General features: G+C 43.0%; 1 protein-coding gene across 1 annotated transcript in view; it reads left to right on the top strand.

Annotated features, from left to right (window-relative positions):
* Window positions 1-23,852, top strand: part of si:dkey-118j18.2 (uncharacterized) — a 55,081-nt gene extending 31,229 nt beyond the window's left edge. Inside the window, exons 3-6 of the mRNA XM_055650946.1 lie at window positions 10,168-10,237; window positions 13,937-14,096; window positions 20,001-20,139; window positions 22,113-23,852. Coding sequence (XP_055506921.1) covers window positions 10,218-10,237; window positions 13,937-14,096; window positions 20,001-20,139; window positions 22,113-22,336 — 543 coding nt within the window. The 5' untranslated portion in view covers window positions 10,168-10,217 and the 3' untranslated portion in view covers window positions 22,337-23,852. The remainder of the gene's footprint in view (window positions 1-10,167; window positions 10,238-13,936; window positions 14,097-20,000; window positions 20,140-22,112) is intronic.
* Window positions 23,853-24,322: the final 470 nt, after the last annotated feature.

Genomic DNA, 24,322 nt, shown 5'->3' with positions numbered 1-24,322 from the left:
AGGCAGCCTCTTGGCAGCTGGGGTGTAGGAAGGAGAGAGATGTAGCATGTTGTGGTCTGATCGACCAAGAGGGGCCAGTGCAGTACATTTGTATGCATTTTTCACATTTGCATACAAGAGATCCAGCGTTTTATCACCTCTAGTTGCACAGTCAATAAACTGTTTAAAAGTGGGCAAAGTCTTAGAGAGGCAGACATGGTTGTAATCTCCAGACACAACAATGAACGCCTCAGGGTACTTTGACTGCAGTCCAGCGATAGTGGTGTGCAGCACGTCACACGCGACTTCCGCCTTGGCAGATGGAGGAATGTAAACAACAATGGCTACCACCACAGTGAACTCCCTGGGTAGGTAATATGGTCTTAAACTAACCGCTAAAAGTTCAATGTCCTTGTTACATATCTGTTCTTTGATAGTAGCATGATTAGGGTTACACCACTTGTTGTTGACGAGCAGTAAAAGCCCCCCACCTTTCTGCTTACCGCTAGCTCCGGGGTCCCTGTCTGCTCGTATCGTCCTGAAGCCGGGAGGGGGAGTGGGCAGATGCATGGCAGATGAAGTTTAATGCGGATAAATGTGAGGTTATCCACTTTGGTAGCAAAAACAGGAAGGCAAATTACTATCTAAATGGCATCAAGTTGGGAAAAGGAGAAGTACAACGGGATCTGGGGGTCCTTGTACATCAGTCTATGAAAGTAAGCATGCAGGTACAGCAGGCAGTGAAGAAAGCAAATGGCATGTTGGCCTTTATAACAAGAGGAATCGAATATAGGAGCAAATGGGTCCTTCTGCAGTTGTACAGAGCCCTAGTGAGACCACACCTGGAGTATTGTGTGCAGTTTTGGTCCCATAATTTGAGGAAAGACATTCTTGCTATTGAGGGAGTGCAGCGTAGGTTTACAACCTTAATTCCCGGGATGGCGGGACTGTCATATGCTGAGAGAATGGAACGGCTGGGCTTGTACACTCTGGAGTTTAGATGGATGAGAGGCTATCTCATTGAAACATATAAGATTGTTAAGGGTTTGGACACACTAGAGGCAAGAAACATGTTCCCGATGTTGGGGGAGTCCAGAACCAGGGGCCACAGTTTAAGAATAAGGAGTAGGCCATTTAGAACGGAGATGAGGAAACACTTTTTCTCACATAGAGTGGTGAGTCTGTGGAATTCTCTGCCTCGGAGGGCGGTGGAGGCAGGTTATCTAGATGCTTTCAAGAGAGAGCTAGATAGGGCTCTTAGAAATAGCCCTAAAAATACCACAGAATTCCGAGAATTCGCCCGAGAATTCCACAGATTCACCACTCTCTGTGTGAAAAATGTTTTTCTCATCTTGGTCCTAAAGGACTTCTCCCTTATTCTTAAACTGTGACCCCTTGTTCTGGACTTCCCCAATATTGGAAACAATCTTCCTGCATCTAGCCTGTCCAACCCCTTAAGAATTGTTTACGTTTCTATAAGATCATAACCTCATAAGATCTCATAACCTCATTCTCAACGTGGGAAAAACTAAGGAGATGGTGGTTGACTTCAGGAGGGCGGGAAAACAACACCATACACCTCTGCACATTGATGGAGCTGATGTGGAAAGGGTCAGCAGCGTGAAGTTCCTAGGACTCCACCTGTCAGATGACCTGATGTCCACAACCAACACCACAGCACTGGTCAAGAGAGCCCAGCAGCGACTACACCCTCTCCGAAGACTACGTAAAGCAGGTCTCCCCACTACACATCTATGGACTTTTTATAGGGGGACAATCGAGAGCACATTAACCAACGGCATCACTTCCTGGTTCGGGAGCTGCAAGGCGTACGAACGGCACCAACTAGACAGGATTGTGAAGACCGCCAGCAGGATTATTGGTGCTCCACTCCCTTTCTTGCTGGACATATACAGGAAGAGATGTATCAACAGAGCCATCTCCATCATCAAAGACCCCTACCACCCATCGCATCACATATTCTCCATCCTGCCATCTGGGAAGAGGTACAGGAGCATTAGCTGCAAAACCAGCAGGATGCTCCTCAGCTTCTTCCCGCAGGCTATAAGACTGATAAACGGACTTAGCCCCCTGCCAAAGTATCACGCACCAACCACCAACCTGGACACACTGCAGCAGCTGTCGATCGGAACGCCTGTTGATGTTTAGTAGAGAGTAGAGTGTTTAATTTAATTTGTTCATGATATATGTATTTTTATTTCTATTTACTTGTTGTTATTTGCACTGAATGGACACTGGTTGAGCAACGTTTTTTTGTTTCCCCTGGGTATGTGAGTACTCAGGAAATGACAATAAAGATATACTGATACTGAGATCCCCCCTCAATCTTCTAAATTCTAGCGAGTACAAGCCGAGTCTATCCAGTCTTTCTTCATATGAAAGTCCTGACATCCCAGGAATCAGTCTGGTGAACCTTCTCTGTACTCCTTCTATGGCAAGAATGTCATTCCTCAGATTAGGAGACCAAAACTGTACGCAATACTCCAGGTGTGGTCTCACCAAGACTCTGTACAACTGCAGTAGAACCTCCCTGCTCTTATACTTGAATCCTTTTGCTATGAATGCTAACATACCATTCGCTTTCTTCACTGCCTGCTGCACCTGCATGCCTACCTTCAATGACTGGTGTACCATGACTAATCGTCCACCATTTAGATAAATACTGGAATAACTGAGTGGGCCAAGCAGCATACCTGGGGAACATGGATATGAAGGTCTATAGAAGAGTCCCGATCTAAAACATCACAGATTCATGTTCTCCATTGATGCTGCCTTAGTTACTCCAGCATTTTGTCTTTCCTATTTTTTTTTGTTTTTTAAAGCAATCCTTGCATCCATTCTTTTGCAGCTAATGTTGAATTAATGAATTTTAATTGAAATCCCCCTCTTCCCAATCTAAACCGATTTGTGGCGTTACATTTTTTTGGTTTAGTTGCCTTGTGGTGAACAACCCCAGCTTGTCCCGTCTAACCTTGCAGATGAGTTCTCTCATTCCCAGAACTATTCCTGTAAATCTTCTCTTGCACCCTCACCAGTTCAAGAAGTAGCGGCAGCACCTCATTGACAACCAAGGACGCACACATTCTGCCCTTGTTAGCTATACCTGCGTCCCAATCACTTTTTCCTATTAATATGATAAACAGTCATGTCTGCAATGAATGGAGATTTGCAGAACTATCCCTGTAAATCTTGCACACTCAACAATTCGAGAAGAAGCACAAGCATGTCATTGTCAACCAAGGACGAACACATTCTGCCCTTGTTAGCTATACCTGTATCCCAATCACTTTTTCCTATTAAAATGATAATCAGTCGTGTCTGCAATGAAGCAGGACGTGCAGCTTTGTAAGAAGTATGTGAAATGTCACATTGCTGGTGAAATTATTGTCGCAAAACTGACCAATCTCAAAGTTCCAGGTCAGGAACCACGCTGGTAGCATCAATTAATAACCTTTGCATATCTTTGAATACAGGTTCTCGGAGCAGAATGGCCCATCAAGTCCACTCTGCCATTTCAATTATGGCTGATCTATCTTTCCCTCTCAATCCCATTCTCCTGCCTTTGCCCCATAACCCCTGACACCCTTACTAATCAAGAATCTATCGAACACCGCCTTAAAAATATCCATTGACTTGCCCTTCACAGCCGTCTGTGTCAATGAATTCCACAGATTTGCCATCCTCTGACTAAAGAAATTCCTCCTCCTCTCCTTTCTAAAGGTACATCCTTTTATTTTGAGGCTACGGCCTCTGGTCCTAGACTCCCACTAGTGGAAACATCCTCTCCACATTCACACTATCCAGGCATTTCATTATTTAATACACCAGCACTTGATGTGTTCACGGGTTATGTTGAAATGTGTTGTGTAGCATTTGTATTCGCCAATTTAAACAATTCGGGTTGGTTCTTTTTTTCAAAAAATCAAATTAATTATAAAATGATTTGTATATGCTTGGGCTATAGGGAGAGGTTAGGCAGTTTGGGGCTTTATTTTATGGATCATAGGAGGATGAGGGCTGATCTTGCAGAAGTCTATAAAAAATCACGAGGGGGACGAATAGGGTAGATGCACAGAGTTTGTCGTCCACAGTTGGAGAATCTAGAACCAGAGGTCATAGGTTTAACGTGAGAGGGGAAAGATTTAATGGGAACCTGAGCAGCGGGTTTTTCATCCGGAGGGTGGTGAGTATGTGGAACATACTGCTAGAGGAGATAGTTGAGGCAAGTACTCTAACAACAATATCAATATCAGTTTTATTCGTCACGTGCACATAAAGTGCAAGTGAAATGAATTTGCCAGCAGCGGTACAATGAAAAAGAACACACAAAAACACAATTAAAATTTAACACAAACATCCACCACAGCATTCATCACTGTGGTGGAAGGCACAAAATTTGGTCAGTCCTCCTCCATTTTCCCCCGTGGTCGTGACCTCAACCCTCCGCAGCTACCGCTGCGGGCGTCCAGATGTTCAGACCAGGTAAAAAGTCCAGATAAAGACCAGGCAAGTCCTGAATCGGTGCATTCCCACCGGAGACCACGGCTTCAGGTTGGTGTAGGCCACAGGGCCGGCGGTCAGAGCTCCTCTTCAGAGATCCCCGGCGAGGGACCCCGCTCCGGGTGGTAAGTCCCCGCCCCGCCCGCGGTAGAAGTTGGCCGCGGGCTGGCGGTTGGAGCTTCTCCTCCCGGGTCCCCAACGAGGGATCCCAGGCCCTGGACGCCGCGCCAGCTGGAACTCCTCAGACCGCGGCGGCTTCAAGCTGCCGCGGGCCAGCGAACGGAGCGCTCCCCTCCGGCGACCCCCGGCTAGGGCTCCCCCGCTCCGCGACGAGAGTCCGCTCAGCGCCCGCCGCTGAAGCCCCGGGCGCTTCTCCAGTAAAGACCGCCCGATCCTAGATGTTAGGCCACAGGGGAGGCGACATGGAAAAAGTCGTCTCTCCGTGGAGGAGGCGACCAAAGCGGTTTCCCCCTTACCCCCCCCACACAAAACACACAGAGGAACATTAAAAACACACACTGAGACACACTGAAAGGTATTCCTGTCTGAGACGCACTGTAAGGCTTAGTTGTGACTAGCACAAACGACACGTCCACACTGGGTTTGTGTTCCAGAGCAAGAGCCTGTTTATTCTGCAATCACTGCCTTTTATCTTGAAGGTCACGACCTCAGTCACGAGGCTCATGCACGAGTTTCTGTTACATTGATTGCAAAGACATCACAGACATCACACACACTAAACAAAGTTGAAAAAACTAACACGCTGCTGGCAGGACTGCCGGCTTGCTGCGCCCTCACCGACCTCTAGTTGGGAAATTGAATAGGTCCATGGATAGGAAAGGTTTAGATGAATATGTAGCCCAAATGTAGGCAGGTGAGACTTTTGCAGATGGGGCATCTTGGTCAGCATGGTCAAGTTGGGCTGAAGGGCCTGTATCCATTCTCTATGACTTCATGACTATATCTGTGATTTGCAGTAATGCATAATAATGTACATAGAAACATAGAAATTAGGTGCAGGAGTAGGCCATTCGGCCCTTCGTAAGCACTTGGTTTTCAAAGTTGTATTGATCTGTATTCTGAAGTCACCTTCCAGCTAAGAGTTGCTAAAAAATCCTCTATAGTGCATAGAAACATAGAAAATAGGTGCAGGAGTAGGCCATTCGGCCCTTCGAGCCTGCACTGCCATTCAATATGATCATGGCTGATCATCCAACTCCGTATCCCTGTACCTGCCTTCTCTCCATACCCCCTGATCCCTTTAGCCACAAGGGCCACATCTAACTCCCTCTTAAATATAGCCAATGTACTGGCCTCAACTACCTTCTGTGGCAGAAAATTCCACAGATTCACCACTCTCTGTATAGAAAATAATTTTCTCATCTCGGTTCTAAAAGACTTCCCCCTTATCCTTAAACTGCGGCCCCTTGTTCTGGACTTCCCCAACATCGGGAATAATCTTCCTGCATGTAGCCTGTCCAACCGCTTTAAGAATTTTGTATGTTTCTATAAGATCCCCCCTCAATCTTCTAAATTCTAGCGATAAGGAAATGTAAGCTAGCTGTTTTTCTGATTTCCCGGTTGTTAATTGGAATTTGTACACCATCTGACGGGTTATGTGATCGGAACTGACAATCCATGGGAATCTTGATATTCTTGTTTTGTTACTGCACATGACGAGGCACTGATAATTGTAGTGTTTTTGTTTCTGTTTTGGAGCCTACATTGTAGTCAACAGAAAAGAGCAGTGAAGAATCGACTTTTAGTTGGGTGCAGTAGCCCAGGCCTGTAAAATGCAGTGCACCTGTTACAGAAAGATACAATAACTGAAGGATTTATAATGTTTTGGTGAAATATTCCCACAAAAAAAGTTAAATTTGGCTGCATTGATGGAGCAAGGAGTTGATTAATCTAATTAATGCTTCTCAAATGTTCTGCTGTATGATTTTCCCCTCAGTTGCAGAATACTGTAGTGGGTGGCCCGACTCGCGTTGCAGCGGCCTCTGCAGTCCGTCTGTCTTTTTGTTATTTTTTGTCCTGTTTTAATGTAGTTTTTATTTTTTTGGTGGGGGGGGGGGTGTGTGTGTGTGCGCGTGTGTCCGTCCATCCGTCCGTTGTAGAGCTGGCCGAGTCCGGAGCGGTGGTGGCGACCCGACCCTCGGTGATAGGCGGGACTTTGCCAGCAGCTGCCGGTCGCTCCAACAACAAGACCCGATCACCCGGCTCGCCGTTAATGGCGCGCGGGACAATTGCCATTTGCACGCGGGGGGCTCTGACTTTGACCTCCGACATCGCGGGGGGGGGGGGGGGGGGGGGGGAGAGGGAAGTGCAGGGGAGAGATAAGTTTTTTTTTTTGCCTTCCATCACAGCGAGGAGGAGATGCGCTGTGATGGATGTCTGTGTAAGTTGTGTTGTGTCTTGGGTCTTTTTCTTGTGTGTATGACTGCAGAAACAACATTTCTTTTGAGCCTCTATGAGGTTCAAGTGACAAATAAATTGTATTGTGTATTGTGTACTACAGTGACATGTAATAAACAACATAGTCATTTCTTGCTGCCGTCTGGACAGCTAAGATTGGGACAAACCTTTATTTAGAGCAGGTCGTATTTCTAAAGTTGAGAGTACTGTAGCATTCCCTCCAATCGAGCATTTGTGTACCAAGTCTTTTGGTTCCTGAAGACTGAGCCTGCCATTTCAAGTGCAGTATTCCAGTAATTTTTGGCAGACTTGGAGAGATATTACTTTTCTGCTGCCAACATTCTCCTTGCCTCTCGTCCCGCGCCCTCTTCTAACCATGTTTGCAACTTTGACGTAAGGTGACAACTCCATTTTTCTCTTGTACATTGTTCGTTGTTGAGGGTTGATTGTAAATGCTGCCAACCTCTTTGATTGCGAGATTACAGTGCGTGGGAGGCTGGAGAATGTGACTCAAATCCATTTGATTAGCATGTAATTCTTCTCCTGAAACATTCACTCAGCACACTGTAATGACAATGTTTATCACTTTTAAATATGCAGTTTTTGCAGTATTTTGTTTTGGTTGTCCTGCTAGAGAGAAGGATGTCATTAAGCTGCAAAGAATGCAGAGAAGATTTACAAGAATGTTGCCAGGACATGAGAGCTGATCTGTTGTTAACGTCATTAATACCTACCCTTGTTAATCATTCATCCTCTTACCTTTCAAAACTAGCTACCTATGCTTTAAAATATTCACAAACACTGCTTTCACTAGCCTTTGGGGTGGAGAGATCCAATGACTCACTGGTCAAGAGTGTTTTATTGTCATGTGTCCCATAACCCATTATCTGTTATTTGCACTTTATCATTTTATTTATTCATGTGTGTGTATATATTTATATTACGGTATATGGACACACTGATCTGTTTTGTAGTAAATGCCTACTATGTTCCGTGTGCTGAAGCAAAGCAAGAATTTTATTGTCCTATCAGGGACACATGACGATAAACTCACTTGAACTTGAGGTAGAACAATAAAATTCTACACATCATTGTTGAAAACTCGTCAAAATTCAAAACGTTTTCCCTCGTCTTTTGTGAGTGATCTCTTATTTTTAAACTGGGACCTCACCCCTCTCCCCTCTCCCCACTCCCCCTGTCCCGCTAGAGAAAACATTCCCTCTATATCTCTCCTGCACCATACACATCTCTAGAACTTGTGACGCAGCAGTAAGAGAGAATTTGTGCTCACAGAGATTTGACTAGGTTCTTTATGTATCCAATGATCATCTGAGTTGAACGCCAAAATGTGGCCATCAACTAAATCCATGAAGCTGTGGATGGGCTATATGAACCCATTGCATAGGATGATTATTCAAGATTGCTATTATTTGCTGCCTAATGCCCAACAGTTATTGATAACAGTAAAGAATGGGAGAGATGGTGGAAGTTCCATTGCAAGCACTGCCTTTTTGACCTGTTGCATGTTCCCCATTTGGCGCCAAACCCAAATAATGTCAGCCATGAGCATCCCAGCACCCAGAGCAGAGATCCAAGCAGCTGCAGCTGTAAAGTTGCACATGCAGTTGGTCAAAGAAGAGTGTAACAATTTGTGATTGTATAACCATTTTTGTTGGTCCCTAGAATTAACCATTCTAATTTGGATGGGATGGTGAGATGTGAATTGATTCATTATGGGAATTATTGTAGAGTAAGGGATATCTGTGCAAGACTCCAGTACATGCAAGACTAATTTAAGATGGGGGAAGAATGGCATGTTAGCATTCATTGCAAAAGGATTTGAGTATAGGAGCAGGGAGGTTCTACTGCAGTTGTACAGGGTCTTGGTGAGACCACACCTGGAGTATTGCGTACAGTTTTAGTCTCCTAATCTGAGGAAAGACATTCTTGCCATAGAGGGAGTGCAGAGAAGGTTCACCAGATTGATTCCTGGGATGTCAGGACTTTCATATGAAGAAAGACTGGATAGACTCGGTTTGTACTCGCTAGAATTTAGAAGATTGAGGGCGGATCTTATAGAAACTTACAAAAGTCTTAAGGGGTTGGACAGGCTAGATGCAGGAAGATTGTTCCCGATGTTGGGGAAGTCCAGAACAAGGGGTCACAGTTTAAGGATAAGAGGGAAATCTTTTAGGACCAAGATGAGAAAAACATTTTTCACACAGAGAGTGGTGAATCTGTGGAATTCTCTGTCACAGAAGGTAGTTGAGGCCAGTTCATTGGCTATATTTAAGAGGGAGTTAGATGTGGCCCTTGTGGCTAAGGGGATCAGGGGGTATGGAGAGAAGGCAGGTACGGGATACTGAGTTGGATGATCAGCCATGATCATATTGAATGGCGGTGCAGGCTCGGAGGGCTGAATGGCCTACTCCTGCATCTATTTTCTATGTTTCTATGTAAGTATCAACTAAGTTTGGCCTCTGCCAAATAGTTGAGAGGAGAGTGAAAGGTGATGGCAAACCAAAGTCACCTTGGATCCAAGAATGATCATAGAACCAAGGCTCAAGTTGCTTGCCATTTGAGATCCAACCTGCTGGACATCCCTTCCACTTCTTTACCCTCCCCAACACCACACACTGTCTCAGACTTTCTTGTGTAAGAAAGAACTGCAGATGCTGGTTTAAATCGAAGGTAGGCACAAAATGCTGGAGTAACCCAGCGGGACACGCAGCATCTCTGGAGAGAAGGAATGGGTGGCGTTTCGGGTCGAGACCCTTCTTCAGGCTTTCTTATTGAGTAAGCTATAGATATAACATTTGCAGCGTATTTGGAAGCTTGGCAAATCAAGATTGGGGATTCTATTTCACAATTAGAATGAACATACTCATCTAGTCATGTACGGTCGCACAGTAAATACTTATGTGCAACAATCTGCCTCGTTTTAGTTGAAATTAATCTAACTTTGATAGGTGCTGGTGATTTTTATTTTGTCTAAATTGTGCCCAAATGATCACAGTTAATTTGCGACTCGGATAGTGACCACAGACACTCATTTCTCATTTTTCTGCCGTTTGCACACTCCCAGTTGAGGGATGCTGAGTGGACACCTTGAAATGAAATGGTTACCATTGAGCTATCAAGATTACCTTTAACATTTATAATATAGAGAGAGATGTTTTCACCATCATGTTTGTGATTCATTGTTGAAGGATTATTTTCTAAACCAATTCTCTGTTCTGATCTTTGTAGCATCTGGAGCCTGCGTGTGGTAATGAATAGCCACTGAATGTGAGCATACAATGGAACTCTATTGGTACATGTAAGTACTGATCAAAGTGTGGCCTTGCCAAATTTATATCTTATTCGAGACACACTTTTTTTTGCAGTGGATACAAATTTGGACTAAATTTGGGTTTACAATTTAAATAAAATGCTTTATGTTGAAGACGATTTCTAGGTTTTAAAGTTTCCTTACTAGCTCTGACATTACCTGCATGCAAAAGAAAATTACCGTGTTGTGATCGTGATATTTGCGGTTTTTACATTGTTGGCACCTTGGTACAGTACTAAGTGACCCCCTTTCCCTTTAAATCCAAGATTTCTAGTGCAGCATACCTGTGAAAAAAAAATTTGTTTTATGAATGCAATTGCATCACAATGGGAGTGTTCAAAGCTTTGCCAGTGGCTGCTACCACTTTTTTTCTTGACAAATTTATACCAAGGAGGCTCAGCCAAAATATTTCACATCTCAAATGTCCTCACTGCTGTGATTAATGAAATTCTTGGGCGCTGCTCTTCATTATTAACACTTCAGTTCTTAATACCACATTCGAATAGTGAAAGGCCTGGATAGAGGGAATGTGGAGAGGGCGCTTCCACTAATGGGGGAGTCTAGGACCAGAGGCCCTAGATTCAGACTAAAAGTACGTACGTTTAGAAAGGAAATGAGGAGGAATTTCTGTAGTCGGAGGGTGGTGAATCTGTGGAATGGAGGGTGTCAATGGATATTTTTAATGTGGAAAGTGACAGGATATTGATTAGTAAAGGGGATGTCGGGGTTATGGGGAAAAGACAGGAGAATGTGGTTGAGAGAGAAAGATAGATCATCTATGATTGAATGAGTAGACTTGATGGGCCAAATGGCCTAATTCTGCTCCTAGAATTTAAGATTAAGATTAAGCTTTGAACTAACGGGGGGGGGGGGTATAAAAAATAAATTTAAAAAAACAGGGTTGGTATATCCTTTTTTGCGGAGTTTTGTGTTACAATAGAGCGATTGTTTTTCCTTTTTTTCTTTTCTTTCTAGGGTCTTATTTCCTTTCTGTACTTCCTTCTTTAATTTCTTCCCCAAGGGGCTTTCTTCTCCCAACACTTTCCTGCACCTTCACGATTCTTGCTCACTTTCCTTACTACTTTTATTTCGAAAAACAAAGTGGCACAACAAAATGTAATAAGATGTATGTGATGTGTATTACTGTAATTTACTGAACTTCTAATAAAAATAAAATTAAAAAAAACTTAAGAACTTATCAATAACAACATTTGTATGTTCAACATCTCCCTCCATACCTTGCACTGTTGAATTCATTGGATGGCAGTCATCAAATACATTGAATTTCTACTTCAATGACTACATGGCAGGTTTTGTGAAGCTTGCTTAACTAATATTATCCTTCCGTTTAGTAGCTCTGTAATACGAATCTAAAATTTCTCAAGTAAAAAAATCTATTTCGTACCTGAATTAAAGTTTTTTTTGTTTTTTTTTTAATGTGTGCTATTGTAAACAACCTATTGCAAGTCTATCTCGACTTCCTTTCACTGAGCTTCTATTCACTGCTTCTATGCTTCTCACAAAAAATCTTCCATTTCAATCCTCTATCGGACCTGGGGAATAAAATATCTTGCTCACAATGAAAGGTAACCGTTGCTTCATTGAAGCACTTGAGGCTATTTTGTTTGTATTGTTCAGTAAAATCAGCTGCATTATTTGGTCATAAATCTTAATTCCGTGAGAAGATCACCTTGGTTTATCCTCTGGGAACCCATTTGCACGATTAAATTAATTACTTATTATTTGTCACCATGCCTGCGTCCCATTAGTAATGGAGAGCCATTTAAAAACCATGCATTTCCATTTATCCCCACCATCGAAGGGGCACTGCCTCAAAAAGGCAGACCAGCATCATCCTGACATTGGGAAGAAGGTATAGGAGTCTGATAACTGTGACCTCCAATAACAGGCCCAACGTCTTTACTCAGATTCAGATTCAATGTTTGAGAAGGAACTGCAGATGCTGGAAAATCGAAGGTAGACAAAAATGCTGGAGAAACTCAGCGGGTGCAGCAGCATCTATGGAGCGAAGGAAATAGGCAACGTTTCGGGACGAAACGTTGCCTATTTCCTTTGCTCCAGAGATGTTGCTGCACCCGCTGAGTTTCTCCAGCATTTTTGTCTACCTTCTTTGCTAAACTGTCTTGGTGCACCAGGGAATTTTGGCTTTTTTTGTTTTGCACTAAATATCGCTCTTTATTATTTCAACTTGCGTATGTTTTATAATGTTATTTATTGTGTACTGTGTTTACAGACGAGTTAGGCTGCAAGTAAGAATTTCATTGTCCCGTTTCTCTACATACTGGATGAAAATAAAACATTCAAGTTTACAAAAACTCCATGTTTTCAGCTGAGTATTGCAGGAAAACCTGATGAAGATTTTGGAAAAGTGATTAGTCTGTTTATTCTCAGCAAGATCTAAGCACATAGCAAACAATGGTCCAGAAAGCTTATTGTCCTACACATACACACACACACACACGCACACACACGCACACACACAGGAGAATTTCCTGTTTTGAATTAGTAAAATGAAATTATGTCCGATGATGGATTTAAAGGAAAAAACATTGGCGTACAGTTGCTCATTACTGACCTGCCAACCGAATTGTTATGTTCATGCCCTGGAGTGAGTCTTGAATCGATATATTTCTGACTTGGCTGAGAATTCAACCACTGAATTACACCTGACATCAGAATACAAACCTATGGACTATGACCAGCATTATAATTACCTCTGGACTTTATGGAGCTGATTGATTATAAGTGCATTTTCTTTTTCTGTTTTAATAAATCCTGTAATATGGGGTGAAAGGAATTAGTCATAGAGTGATACAGTGTGGAAACAGGCCCTTCGACCCAACTTGTCCAGCCGGCCAACATGTCCCAGCGACACTAGTCCCATCTGCCCGCGTTTGGTCCATATCCTTCCAAACCTGTTCTATCCATGTATTTGTCTAACTGTTTTTTAAATGCTGGGATAGTCCCTGACTCAACTACCTCCTCTGGCAGCTTGATCCATGCACCCACCACCCTTTGTGTTGAAAAAGTTACCCCTCAGATTCCTATTAAATATTTTCCCCTTCACCTTAAACCTATGTCCTCTGGTCCACGATTCACCTAATTGTAACCATATAACAATGACAGCATGGAAAACAGGCCATCTCGGCCCTTCTAGTCCATGTCGAACACTTATTCTCATCTAGTCCCATCTACCTGCATTCAGACCATAACCCTCCATTCCTTTCTCGTCCATATACCTATCCAATTTATTTTTAAATTATATAATCGAACCTGCCTCCACCACCTTCACTGGAAGCTCATTCCACACAGCTACCTCTCTCTGAGTAAAGAAGTTCCCCCTCATGTTACCCCTAAACTTCTGTCCCTTAATTCTCAGGTCATGTCCTCTTGTTTGAATCTTCCCTACTCTCAGTGGGAAAAGCTTATCCACGTCAACTCTGTCTATCCCTCTCATCATTTTAAAGACCTCTATCAAGTCCCCCCTTAACCCTCTGTGCTCCAAAGAATAAAGACCTAACTTGTTCAACCTATCTCTGTAACTTAGTTGCTGAAACCCAGGCAACATTCTAGTAAATCTCCTCTCAAATTGCTATCAAAGACTAGACTTTTTTAATGGAAAGAAACATGTCTGATTTGTAACTCGTACTCTTTCTTTCCCAACAGAATAGTGATCATATTTATTATCGTGAAAATCTTCTTCTATATCTGCTGGTATCGCTCACGGCAGAGACAGCTGGATGCTTATCTCAGCAATCCACGGAACGCCCAGATTGTGATTGTCGGGGGCAGAGCTTATCTCCATCAAATCTGTGAGCAGCAGAATGTAAGTGTCCACTGGTCTTGCTGTCTGTGAAACTGAAAGTTGCCATTCGGACGAGTGAAAGTCAAATTGTTGCAGGTTAACCTCCAGCTCAGAAAATCATTGCAACAATCCTGATTTGCATCACAATATTCACGGGAGTGACATTAGGGAATGGCACGGCAAAGGAAAAAAAGATGGGTTTGGACCTGATGTTTTCTTGTTGCCTCTCGCCCTCCCAATGCTCATTACATTCCCTAGCTCTGACATTGGATGCTTGTGTTCCTAAAAGTCATTTTTTTCAGTAATACTATTGAAGTTGGTGTACATTTTCTAGACACCAGTGATGGTGCGCTGCATCACATTTGAAAGTGAAACGCCTTATGAGTGGACCATTGTATTACCATTTTGCAAATGTTGGTATTTGATACAAATTGGGTGACTGCAGGAGGTTTAGGATCACCACATGAATGGGAAAGTTCCAAACCATGAGGTGATTAACCATTCACACTCTGCCTATAGCAGTTTTGGCATTTGGTTTAGTGATACAGTGCGGAAACAGGCCCTTCGGCCCATTGGATCCGTGCAGACCAGCGATCCCCGCAAATTAACACTATTCTACACACACTAGGGGCAATTTTTACATTTACCAAGCCGATTTTATCAAAAATCATAAAAGGAATAGATTGGGTAGATGCACAGAATCTCTTGCCCAGAGTAGGGGAATCGAGGATCAGAGAACATAGTTTCAAGGTGAAGAGGAAAAGATTTAATAGGAATCTGAGGGGTAGTTTTTTCACACAAAGGGTGGTGGCTGTATGGAACAAGCTGCCAGAGGAGATAATTGAGGCTGGGACTATCCCAATGTTTAAGAAACAGACAGGTACATGGATAGGACAAGTTTAGAGGGATATGGACCAAGCGCAGGCAGGTGGGACTAGTGTAGCTGGGACATGTTGGCAGGTGTGGGCAAGTTGGGCCGAAGGGCCTGTTTCCACACTCTCACTCAATTATCTAATTTACATACAAGCCTGCAGTTTATTAGCCTTTGCACTGAGAAATACCTTTGAGTGTTTATAATTTATTTTTAGGATGAGGATAAACTTTCACCCAGAGTTGTGAATCTGTGGAATTCTCTGCCACAGAAGGCAGTGGAGGCCGATTCACTGGGTGTTTTATTTCCCGAGGGGAATGAGCAGGACACGGTGTGTACCTTTTTATGGGATGTTATAAATGCCATATAACAGTGAGGTTTCCAGCAGAACTTTTTCAAACACTTATCTGAACGAGGCCCCTCGGAGAGATCCATAATGTATGGAGAAAAAATAAAAACAGATTGTGAATGATCAGTGTGTGATTTTAGAAGAAAAAAAACACACAAAAAGCCAGTTAAAATGCACCATGTGTTTGAAGAAAGTCTGACATACTGCTCCCAGTATAGTTATTTGAGCATTCTTGGCACGAGCTGGGGGGGTAGGCTGGAAGTGGGATTTTTAAGTGAATAATTGCCGGAAATGTTAGGAACACAAAACACCAGAGCCAGCAAATCTTCAGTCCCCACCAAAAATGTTCTGGGGTTGTAATGAAATAATACCACATTTTAATTGCAAGCGACCACTGTACAGTCTGCTTACAAGGCTGATTATTTTTTTTTCTTCTAATTTTGTGGATCTTTTCACACGCAAAATAACGGTTGCAACGATTTCTGTTAAAACATCCCTTCCAGAAATAAATGTGCCATATTTTTGTCAGATTTTCCCTCCTGCGTCTTTCCTTACCCACATAAATGGTGCAATAAAAATTAGTGCTCTTAATTTTAGCACAAGTTTAAAATGAGTGCAGGGTATATAACCATATAAGAATTACAGCACGGAAACAGGCCATCTCGACCCTTCTAGTCCGTGCCGAACATGTATTCTCCCCTAGTCCCATACACCTGCGTTCAGACCATAACCTTCCATTCCCTTCCCGTCCATATAACTATCCAATTTATTTTTAAATGATAAAAACGAACCTGCTTCCACCACCTTCACTGGAAGCTCATTCCACACAGCCACCACTCTCTGAGTAAAGAAGTTCCCCCTCATGTTACCCCTAAACGTCAATCCCTTAATTCTCAAGTCATGTCCCCTTGTTTGAATCTTCCCTACTCTCAGTGGGAAAAGCTTATCCACGTCAACTCTGTCTATCCCTCTCATCATTTTAAAAACCTCTATCAAGTCCCCCCCCCCTTAATCTTCTGCGCTCCAAAGAATAAAGCCCTAACTTGTTCAACCTTTCTCTGTAACTTAGTTGCTGAAACCCAGGCAACATTCTAGTAAATCTCCTCTATACTCTCTCTATTTTGTTGACATCCTTCCTATAATTAGGCGACCAAAACTGTACACCATACTCCAGAATTGGCCTCACCAATGCCTTGTACAATTTTAACATTACATCCCAACTTCTATACTCAATGCTCTGATTTATAAAGGCCAGCACACCAAAAGCTTTCTTTACCACCCTATCTAGATGAGATTCCACTTTCAGGGAACTGTGCACAGTTATTCCCAGATCCCTCTGTTCACCTACATTCTTCAATTCCCTATCATTTACCATGTATATTAAGGCAAACCTGAAATAGAAATGGATCTTTCTAAGCTTGTTGTTGACTTTCAGTATCACACCTGATCCACATAAATTTCAGTTTCACAAATTGTCCCCATGCATAGATTCCCTTGATACCCACACAGATATTGTCGAAACAAGGAACTGCAGGTGTTGTTTTACACAAAAGGACACCGTGCTCCAGGACATGACTCTGGGTCGGGGACCTTTCAGACTGTGGGGGTAGGGGGAGTTGGCAGAGAAGAAAAGCAGGACACAGCGTGGCAGGTACTGGGTGGACACAGGGCAGGGGTGTGGGTAGGCAGAAGGTTGGAACAAAGGCCAGAGATAATAGACAATAGACACTAGGTGCAGGAGGAGGCCATTTGGCCCTTCGAAGCACATGGTGTGAGACGGGTTGATCGAAGAGTTGCAAATTGTGAAACCAGTGAAAGAAATGTTGGGGGGGGGGGGGGGGGGGGGGGGGGGGTAAAGGTGGTGTGTTATTTCTGTTTTCCTGACAAATTGACACGAGACTCCGTACCATCCTGTATGCTGTTTATCAATTTGCCTAAACTTGGGGAGGGGATTCCCGGGAGTAGATGGGGATGCTGCACTATTACAAGGAAGCTCTGAGAACATCATTGATTCTCTTCCTCTATTTCCACCGGGTAATCACTTGTTTTGGACGTCTGGGTGACAGGCATGTAAATTGCCATTTCATTATTGTCATTGCCCCGGGCATGTGGCCATGCATTGGTGGTGGTGGTGGGGGGGGGGGAAGAGGGGGGAGGCATTGGTTTGCTCATCATAATAATCAATTTGGAGGAAGCAAGATTCATAAGTCATAGGAGCAGAAATAGGCCAAGCTGCCCATCAAGTCTACTCGGCCATTCAATCAAGGCTGACCTATCTTTCCCTCTCAACCCCATTCTCCTGACAACCCCCAAGGTTGGTGGTATTTGGAGTGCCTGCTATCGGTAGTCCATGTTTCAGAAGTGGGCAGGAGCCAGCATGAGTTGTTTGCTGGTTTCAGATCTTCATCTTCAAACCATTCCTCATACAGCCAAAGAGATTATGACTGGTGAAGAATTACTGCCTTTGTTGAAACGTAACTCCTAGAATGTGAAAGGAGTAGATACGTTAGTTGAGAACTGAAAGAAAAAGTTAAATCTTTAGTTTTGCTTGCCTATTATGCTGTCACATTTCCCAATCTCCCTTAACCAGCTTGCAGGGTGTGCCTATCTGCTTTTGTTGAAATGTAAGACATTAGGTTTAAGGGCCTGTCCCACGAGCATGCGACTCCATGCGGCAAGCGCGATCCAACGTGGTCACTTGAGCCGTACGACCTCGCGGGGCCGGTCCCACTTCGATCATCGGAGCCGTGTGGAGTTGTGCGGAGCTGGTCCTGACATCGCGGGGGCTCCGAAAAACTGACCGTGTTCAAAAATTCTGCGCGGCAACGGCCTGCCGGCCCGCAGCCGCCTCAACGGGCGTGCACAGCGTCTCGACGCCGTCCGTCACGCGCGAACATCCCGCGGACATCCCGCGGACTCGCTCGAACTTCATGTCACTCCCTCGACCTCCGCACGGCCCCCGCTTCCGGTTTTGTTGCGTTTGCCGCATGCAGGTCGCATGCTGGTGGGACCCGGCCCTTTAGATTTAACCAGAATACTCAAATTCAGGATGGAAGTCAAACATATAAACTTCACATTGGACTCTTGCTCTCCATGCAAGATAACTAATGAATCTTTATTTTTTAACCATTGCATGGAGCTAGATTTTAAATACCATATTTTCTCCCGGTGCCCTTTATTCAGTAAGCAAACTGAAATTAACTTTTAGGTGTATTGTTGTCGTGTAAACCGGGGTTCAGTGAAAACCTTTGCATAGTATGCAAAGCAATCAGATTACTACACATAAACACAAACGTTAAACTCGAAAACAGACATAAAATGCTGGAGTAACTCAGCGGGGCAGGCAGCATCTCTGGAGAAAAGGAATAGGTGACACAGAGTGGTGAATCTCTGGAACTCTCTGCCACAGAGGGTAGTTGAGGCCAGTTCATTGGCTATATTTAAGAGGGAGTTAGATGTGTCCCTTGTGGCTAAGGGGATCAGGGGGTATGGAGAGAAGGCAGGTACGGGATACTGAGTTGGATGATCAGCCATGATCATATTGAATGGCGGTGCAGGCTCGAAGGGCCGAATGGCCTACTCCTGCACCTATTTCTATGTTTCTATGTGACATTTCGGGTCGAGACCCTCCAGATCTGAAACGTCACCTATTCCTTTTCTCCAGAGATGCTGCCTGACCCGCTGAGTTACTCCAGCATTTGTGTCTATTTTCGGTGTAATCTCTAGTTCCTTCCTACCCATTTAAACTGGAGTACAATAGATAGAGCAAAGGGGAAGTTACAGAGGAGGCCCTTCAGCGACCTGCGGGGTGCCGCTCCAATATATCGAGCATGTGGCCCAGACTTTAGACTTTTGCAAATGGCACCAAAATATGACTACTCATGAGCTATGTATAAAGAATTCGACTGCGCAGTGCAGTTAAATTAAACTTGCTTTTGAAATGACCATTTTATTTTGAAAATTCTGTGTGGGGGGAAGTTGTAACTTTGTTAAAACTCTCAAGTCCCAAACCTCCTTTCCCCCATCATCACAATCGCCTTTGTAACACTGTTTTCACCAACACACGGTTGTTTAGGAATGCAACACTCGTGTTATAGAACTACCTGTAGGTGAAAGGTTACAGAAGCAAAAGGTAATATTTGACTTTTTAAGGTGCATAATCCAATTGTTATAGGTGGAAGCTATAAGTTCATGGAACTTTCCATGAACAGAAATGTGAGGTTTGTGCTTTTTATGACCATTTCTGTTGGGGAACCCAGTAATATCAAATACACTTGCATTTCTTCCCCATTAGGTTCCCAAAGGATCTTTTAGAAACATATAAAATTCTAAAGGGATTGGACAGGCTAGATGCAGGAAAAATGTTCCCCATGTTGGGGGAGTCCAGAACCAGGGTCACAGTTTAAGAATAAGGGGTAGGCCATTTGAGGAAAATCTTTTTCACCCAGAGAGTTGTGAATCTGTGGAATTCTCTGCCACAGAAGGCAGTGGAGGCCAATTCACTGGATGTTTTCAAGAGAGTTAGATTTAGTTCTAATAGAATCAAGAGATATCGGGGGGGGGGAAATCAGGAACATGGTACTGATTTTGGATGATCAGCCATGACCATATTGAATGACGGTGCTGGCTTGAATGGTCTACACCTGCACCTATATTCTATGTTTCTATTCAGTGACGATCTTTGTTCTTATTGATTTTGTTGCAGAGTCCCATGTGGTATAGTTGGTATGGTGGCCAGGATGATGCCTCACTTGGAGAACCTTCTGGAACATTGCCTCCTGCTCCTTCTTATAGTCAATTAGAAGTGCCACCTCCATATGACACGGTGCCAAGTGGTCAGACAGGTGCGTGTTTATACTTAATTTGTTGAATTCCGGTAGTTCTACACGATCACGCATTGTTCAGTGGACATCTTGCTTTTTCAAATCAACATTGGATGTCCTTACAATATGTGCAAGGGTTTGACATTTTCTGTACTGTGCTCTGATTCTAAAGCCGTAGTACTCTCAGAACAGACAGAAGAGCGTACAGAGGCAGGAATCTGGAGCTAAAGACAAACTGTTAGAAAGACTCAGCAGACTCGGCAACATCCACAGTGGCAAGAAAATGGTTGATGTTTTGGGTCAAGACCTTGCATTGGAACTGAGGGTGTCGAGGGACAATGGCCAGTATATTGAAGGGAGAGGGAGGGGTGATGTAGAGGCTGGTAGGATATTAGTGGAACTGATTCTGGATGATCAGCCATGATCATATTGAATGACGGTGCTGGCTCAAAGGGCCGAATGGCCGTCTCCTGTACCTACTTTCTATGTGTCTTGATGACAAGGATATCATCCCTGTACACTCTCAGCCCCTTTTCCTCCACAATCGTTGCCCGACTCGGAGTTCTTTCAACAGTTTGTTTTTTCCGTTCAGTGCTGCCCACTTGCTTTTATTTTTTTTTCTCCCTTCCTCTGATGAATTAGATGTGGCCCTTGTGGCTAAAGGGGATCAGGGGGTATGGAGAGAAGGCAGGTACAGGATACTGAGTTGGATGATCAGCCATGATCACATTGAATGGTGGTGCAGGCTCGAAGGGCCGAATGGCCTACTCCTGCACCTATTTTCTATGTTTCTATGAATTGAATGTTTTCTTCGAATAACTTCACCTGTTTGCTATCTGATCTTCAACATGAATAGGTTGGCTCACTTCTATGGTGCTCTTCACTCTCTATTGTCTAGAAATGCGTTTGCTATCAGCATGTCATCTACAGAATACCATGGCATTTATGGTAATGGTAAGGGACTTCCCTGCTTTCTCCCCCCCACTCCTGGAAACTTCATCTCCACATCCACTCTATCTAGGCCTTTCATTATTTGGCAGGTTTCAAATAAGATCTCCCCTCTGTTTTCATGGCCATGTCCTTGATAGATGCTGCCTGACCAGATAGACCACTGCAGCATTTTGGTTTATTTTCCAAATCTAGGACCGGTCCTGTTGTTGGTTCCTCTCTAGAAAATTTTAAAAATTGATCGATTGTAAACCATTTTTCTAAAGGAATGGCCATTTTCATGATTTACATGGATCCCATTGGCATCTTGGTATGTAGGGAGAAACAAACCCACGCAGTCAGTGGAAGAATGTGCAAACTTCACAAGGACAACATTCTAGATCATAGTTGACCCCTAATCTTTAGCGCTGTGAGGCAGTGACTGCATGAACTGATCACTCCTGCTCAGTTTGCAAAAACAGAATGCTCCATATTGTCATGAGTTGGGGAAACTATTTTATTTCTACCCTGGGAGCAAAGTGAAAAACATTCATTTTTGATGCTAAACTGCATGTAAGGTTCTTTCGCACCATCCATTTATTGAATATACTACCTCCCGATATTGGCTGTGGCCAGTGTGTATGAAGGAACTGCAGATGCTGGTTTACATCGAAGATAAACACAAAATGTTGGAGTAAGTCAGCGGGACAGGCCGCATCTCTGGAGGGAAGGAATGCGTGACGTTTTGGGTCGAGACTTCTTCGGACTGAAGAGGGGTCTCGACCCGAAATGTCACCCATTCCTTCCCTCCAGAGATGTTGTCTGTCCCGCTGAGTTACTCCAGCATTTTGTGTTTATCTCTGCTATGACCAGGTTTATTACATTTGAATCCACATGGTCAGCTACACTTGTGGTTCCTAAAGGAAGTGTAAATGGTTCACCTCGCTTAACCGAACGTACTTAACTAAAGGCTGAGATTTTCACTTTGTTCATTGTGCTTGGCCAATGTCCTGTAAAACTGAATGTTTTAATACCTGGTATTTTTATTCAAAATGTTCCCCCTGCAGATGATTTAAAACCACCTCCATACACAGAACATGCTACTGGCAGTATTGAAGAGGCTTGTGCTTTGTCTATACCAGAGGGCTATGATGCTTGCAGTTTGAGTGATGCTCCCCCTCCATATACTCCTAGCCCGACAGTCGAGATAACGCAGCAGAACACTGTGATGCTATCGGGTACCCAGGAGTCGGACAATGCCTCTTCAGCAGACTCGCCCTGTCAGGTCTGAAGAAAATAAATCCTGGGACTTCAGCGGAATATTACTTTTATTTTCTTCAGAATGGGAGGGGAAAATCCAAAGCGCCTGAATTTTGGTTTATAGGTTGTTTTTTGTGTACAGTTTAAAAGACGTTTACAGAGATGCACTACAAGGAACACAATGTTCACTGTTTGCTGCTAGCAGCATTAATTTCTTTTTGTAAGCATTTATTGCACTTTCCAAGGAGGAGCCCATGGTAAAAAGGATATTGCCACTTTTTTTTAAAAAAGATTGTAAGCTTGCCAGATAATGCAATATGCATGTCCCTGTACTGGGTGGGCTAATGTTTTGGGGAGAGAACGACATGGATACGTGACCTGACTTTACAACTAAGGGAACTGACAGACAGCAAATTCTGAGATCAGTTTGGCATCTTGACAGCTTGCAGGAGCAATCGCGTTATATTGCATTCAAATTTATATCCGAGTATGTGCAAGCCATTCTTTGAATTCTATACTTTGTCTCGCTATTGCCAAGACTTATTATTTATCCCCAAGGCGGGGAAAAATCGCTTTCATGATTTGAGAGACTTCAATTTTGAATGCACAAAAGATATAGATTTTAAAGATCTCTTTTGTCCCAGCATTTATTCGCTAATTTCCAGCACAAGTGAAGTATTTTTAATAGTGGAAACTTTTAAAGCATTTTATTTGTTTTAAATTCTTGTAAGAAGCTCCCCATTACCTGTAACCTTGGTGTTTGATATATTGACCTAAACCCTGTCTCTTAATGCTTATGGTGGAAGAGATAAAGACTTTTTATCGCCACCATCTAAATCCATGGAAATGTTTACTTTATAGTTTGTGTGAATTTGAGAAACTTTTGGCTGACCAGTTTAGTTGTTCGTGTATTACAAAAGTGGGAGTTATTGCAAAATCTAATTTTGGGCGACCTCTTGCTAACAGCACTAATGTGTTAACATTTTTCCACATTTAATTATGAGACTTAATGTTGATAAGGTCCCCAAATGCTATCCCGATCTGTGAGATACATGGAATGTATGCCATGTTTGGCATAGACACTAAGGGTCTGTTCCTGTGCTGTATTGTTATATGTTCCAAATGTCAATTTATGCACAAAGATACATATCCAATAGCTTTGCTTCAGATTTTGATCTTTTTGTGACTGCCTCAATTTGTATCAACTTTTTCTCCTTTTGTTTTGAAAATGCTTTGAACTGGCTACTGAGATGTGGCAAACTTTTTAAAAGGAGGTTATTTAACAAAATGGATATGTAACATTGTTCATGTTTAATTTGAATGCTTTTTAAATCCCTCATGACCTTCTCAATCACTTTTGTAGAATCATAATTTGGGGTGGGTAGTGCTTTTGATTAGTTTTGTATTTGCCGGTTGGTTCAAATTAAAATAGAATTTAACAATGTCTTTAGACCTGTGTAAATGTTTCAGTCCAATGTGCTGGACTTGTTGAATTATGTAGCTCTAAACATCAAATACAATTTGCCGATTCTGGCGAAAAAAATCAAGTTGTGTTGCTGTATTTTGTTTTTCACGATAAATTAGTTTGTCACAAATGCTCAGGAGTCATTAACATCCGCAAACTGGAAACATTTAGTTTTGCTGTGCAATAATTAAAAGAAAATGTTGTTTGTTTCAAACTGAGTCAATGGGAAATTGACTCATTGTCAGATTTTTTCTCCCTTTGTTTTTGATTTGCTTCCTGTTTTTTGGAGAGTTTCTCAGAGTTTCCAGGAAGTCAGCTAGCCTATAGTATGCTTGGTAATTAACCACCTTTGTGCCTGATTATCAACAGAATATTCAGCAAGATTTCTTACAAATCTTGTTCAAATATTTAAAACTATGATAAAATTATTCAAAATCAAAGACACTCACTTTCATATTGCAATGCAATTGTTGATTGGTTTTGTTGATAATTGGCTTCAAGACTGAACAGATGTTCGCTGGTACATTCATTCCCCTGTGATTTTTGTAATGA

Source organism: Leucoraja erinacea, chromosome 2, assembly GCF_028641065.1.
Source record: "Leucoraja erinacea ecotype New England chromosome 2, Leri_hhj_1, whole genome shotgun sequence".
In the NCBI taxonomy this organism is placed as follows: Eukaryota; Metazoa; Chordata; class Chondrichthyes; order Rajiformes; family Rajidae; genus Leucoraja; species Leucoraja erinaceus.
Note: the sequence above shows the minus strand (reverse complement) of the source record. Positions and strands in the feature narration are given on the sequence as shown.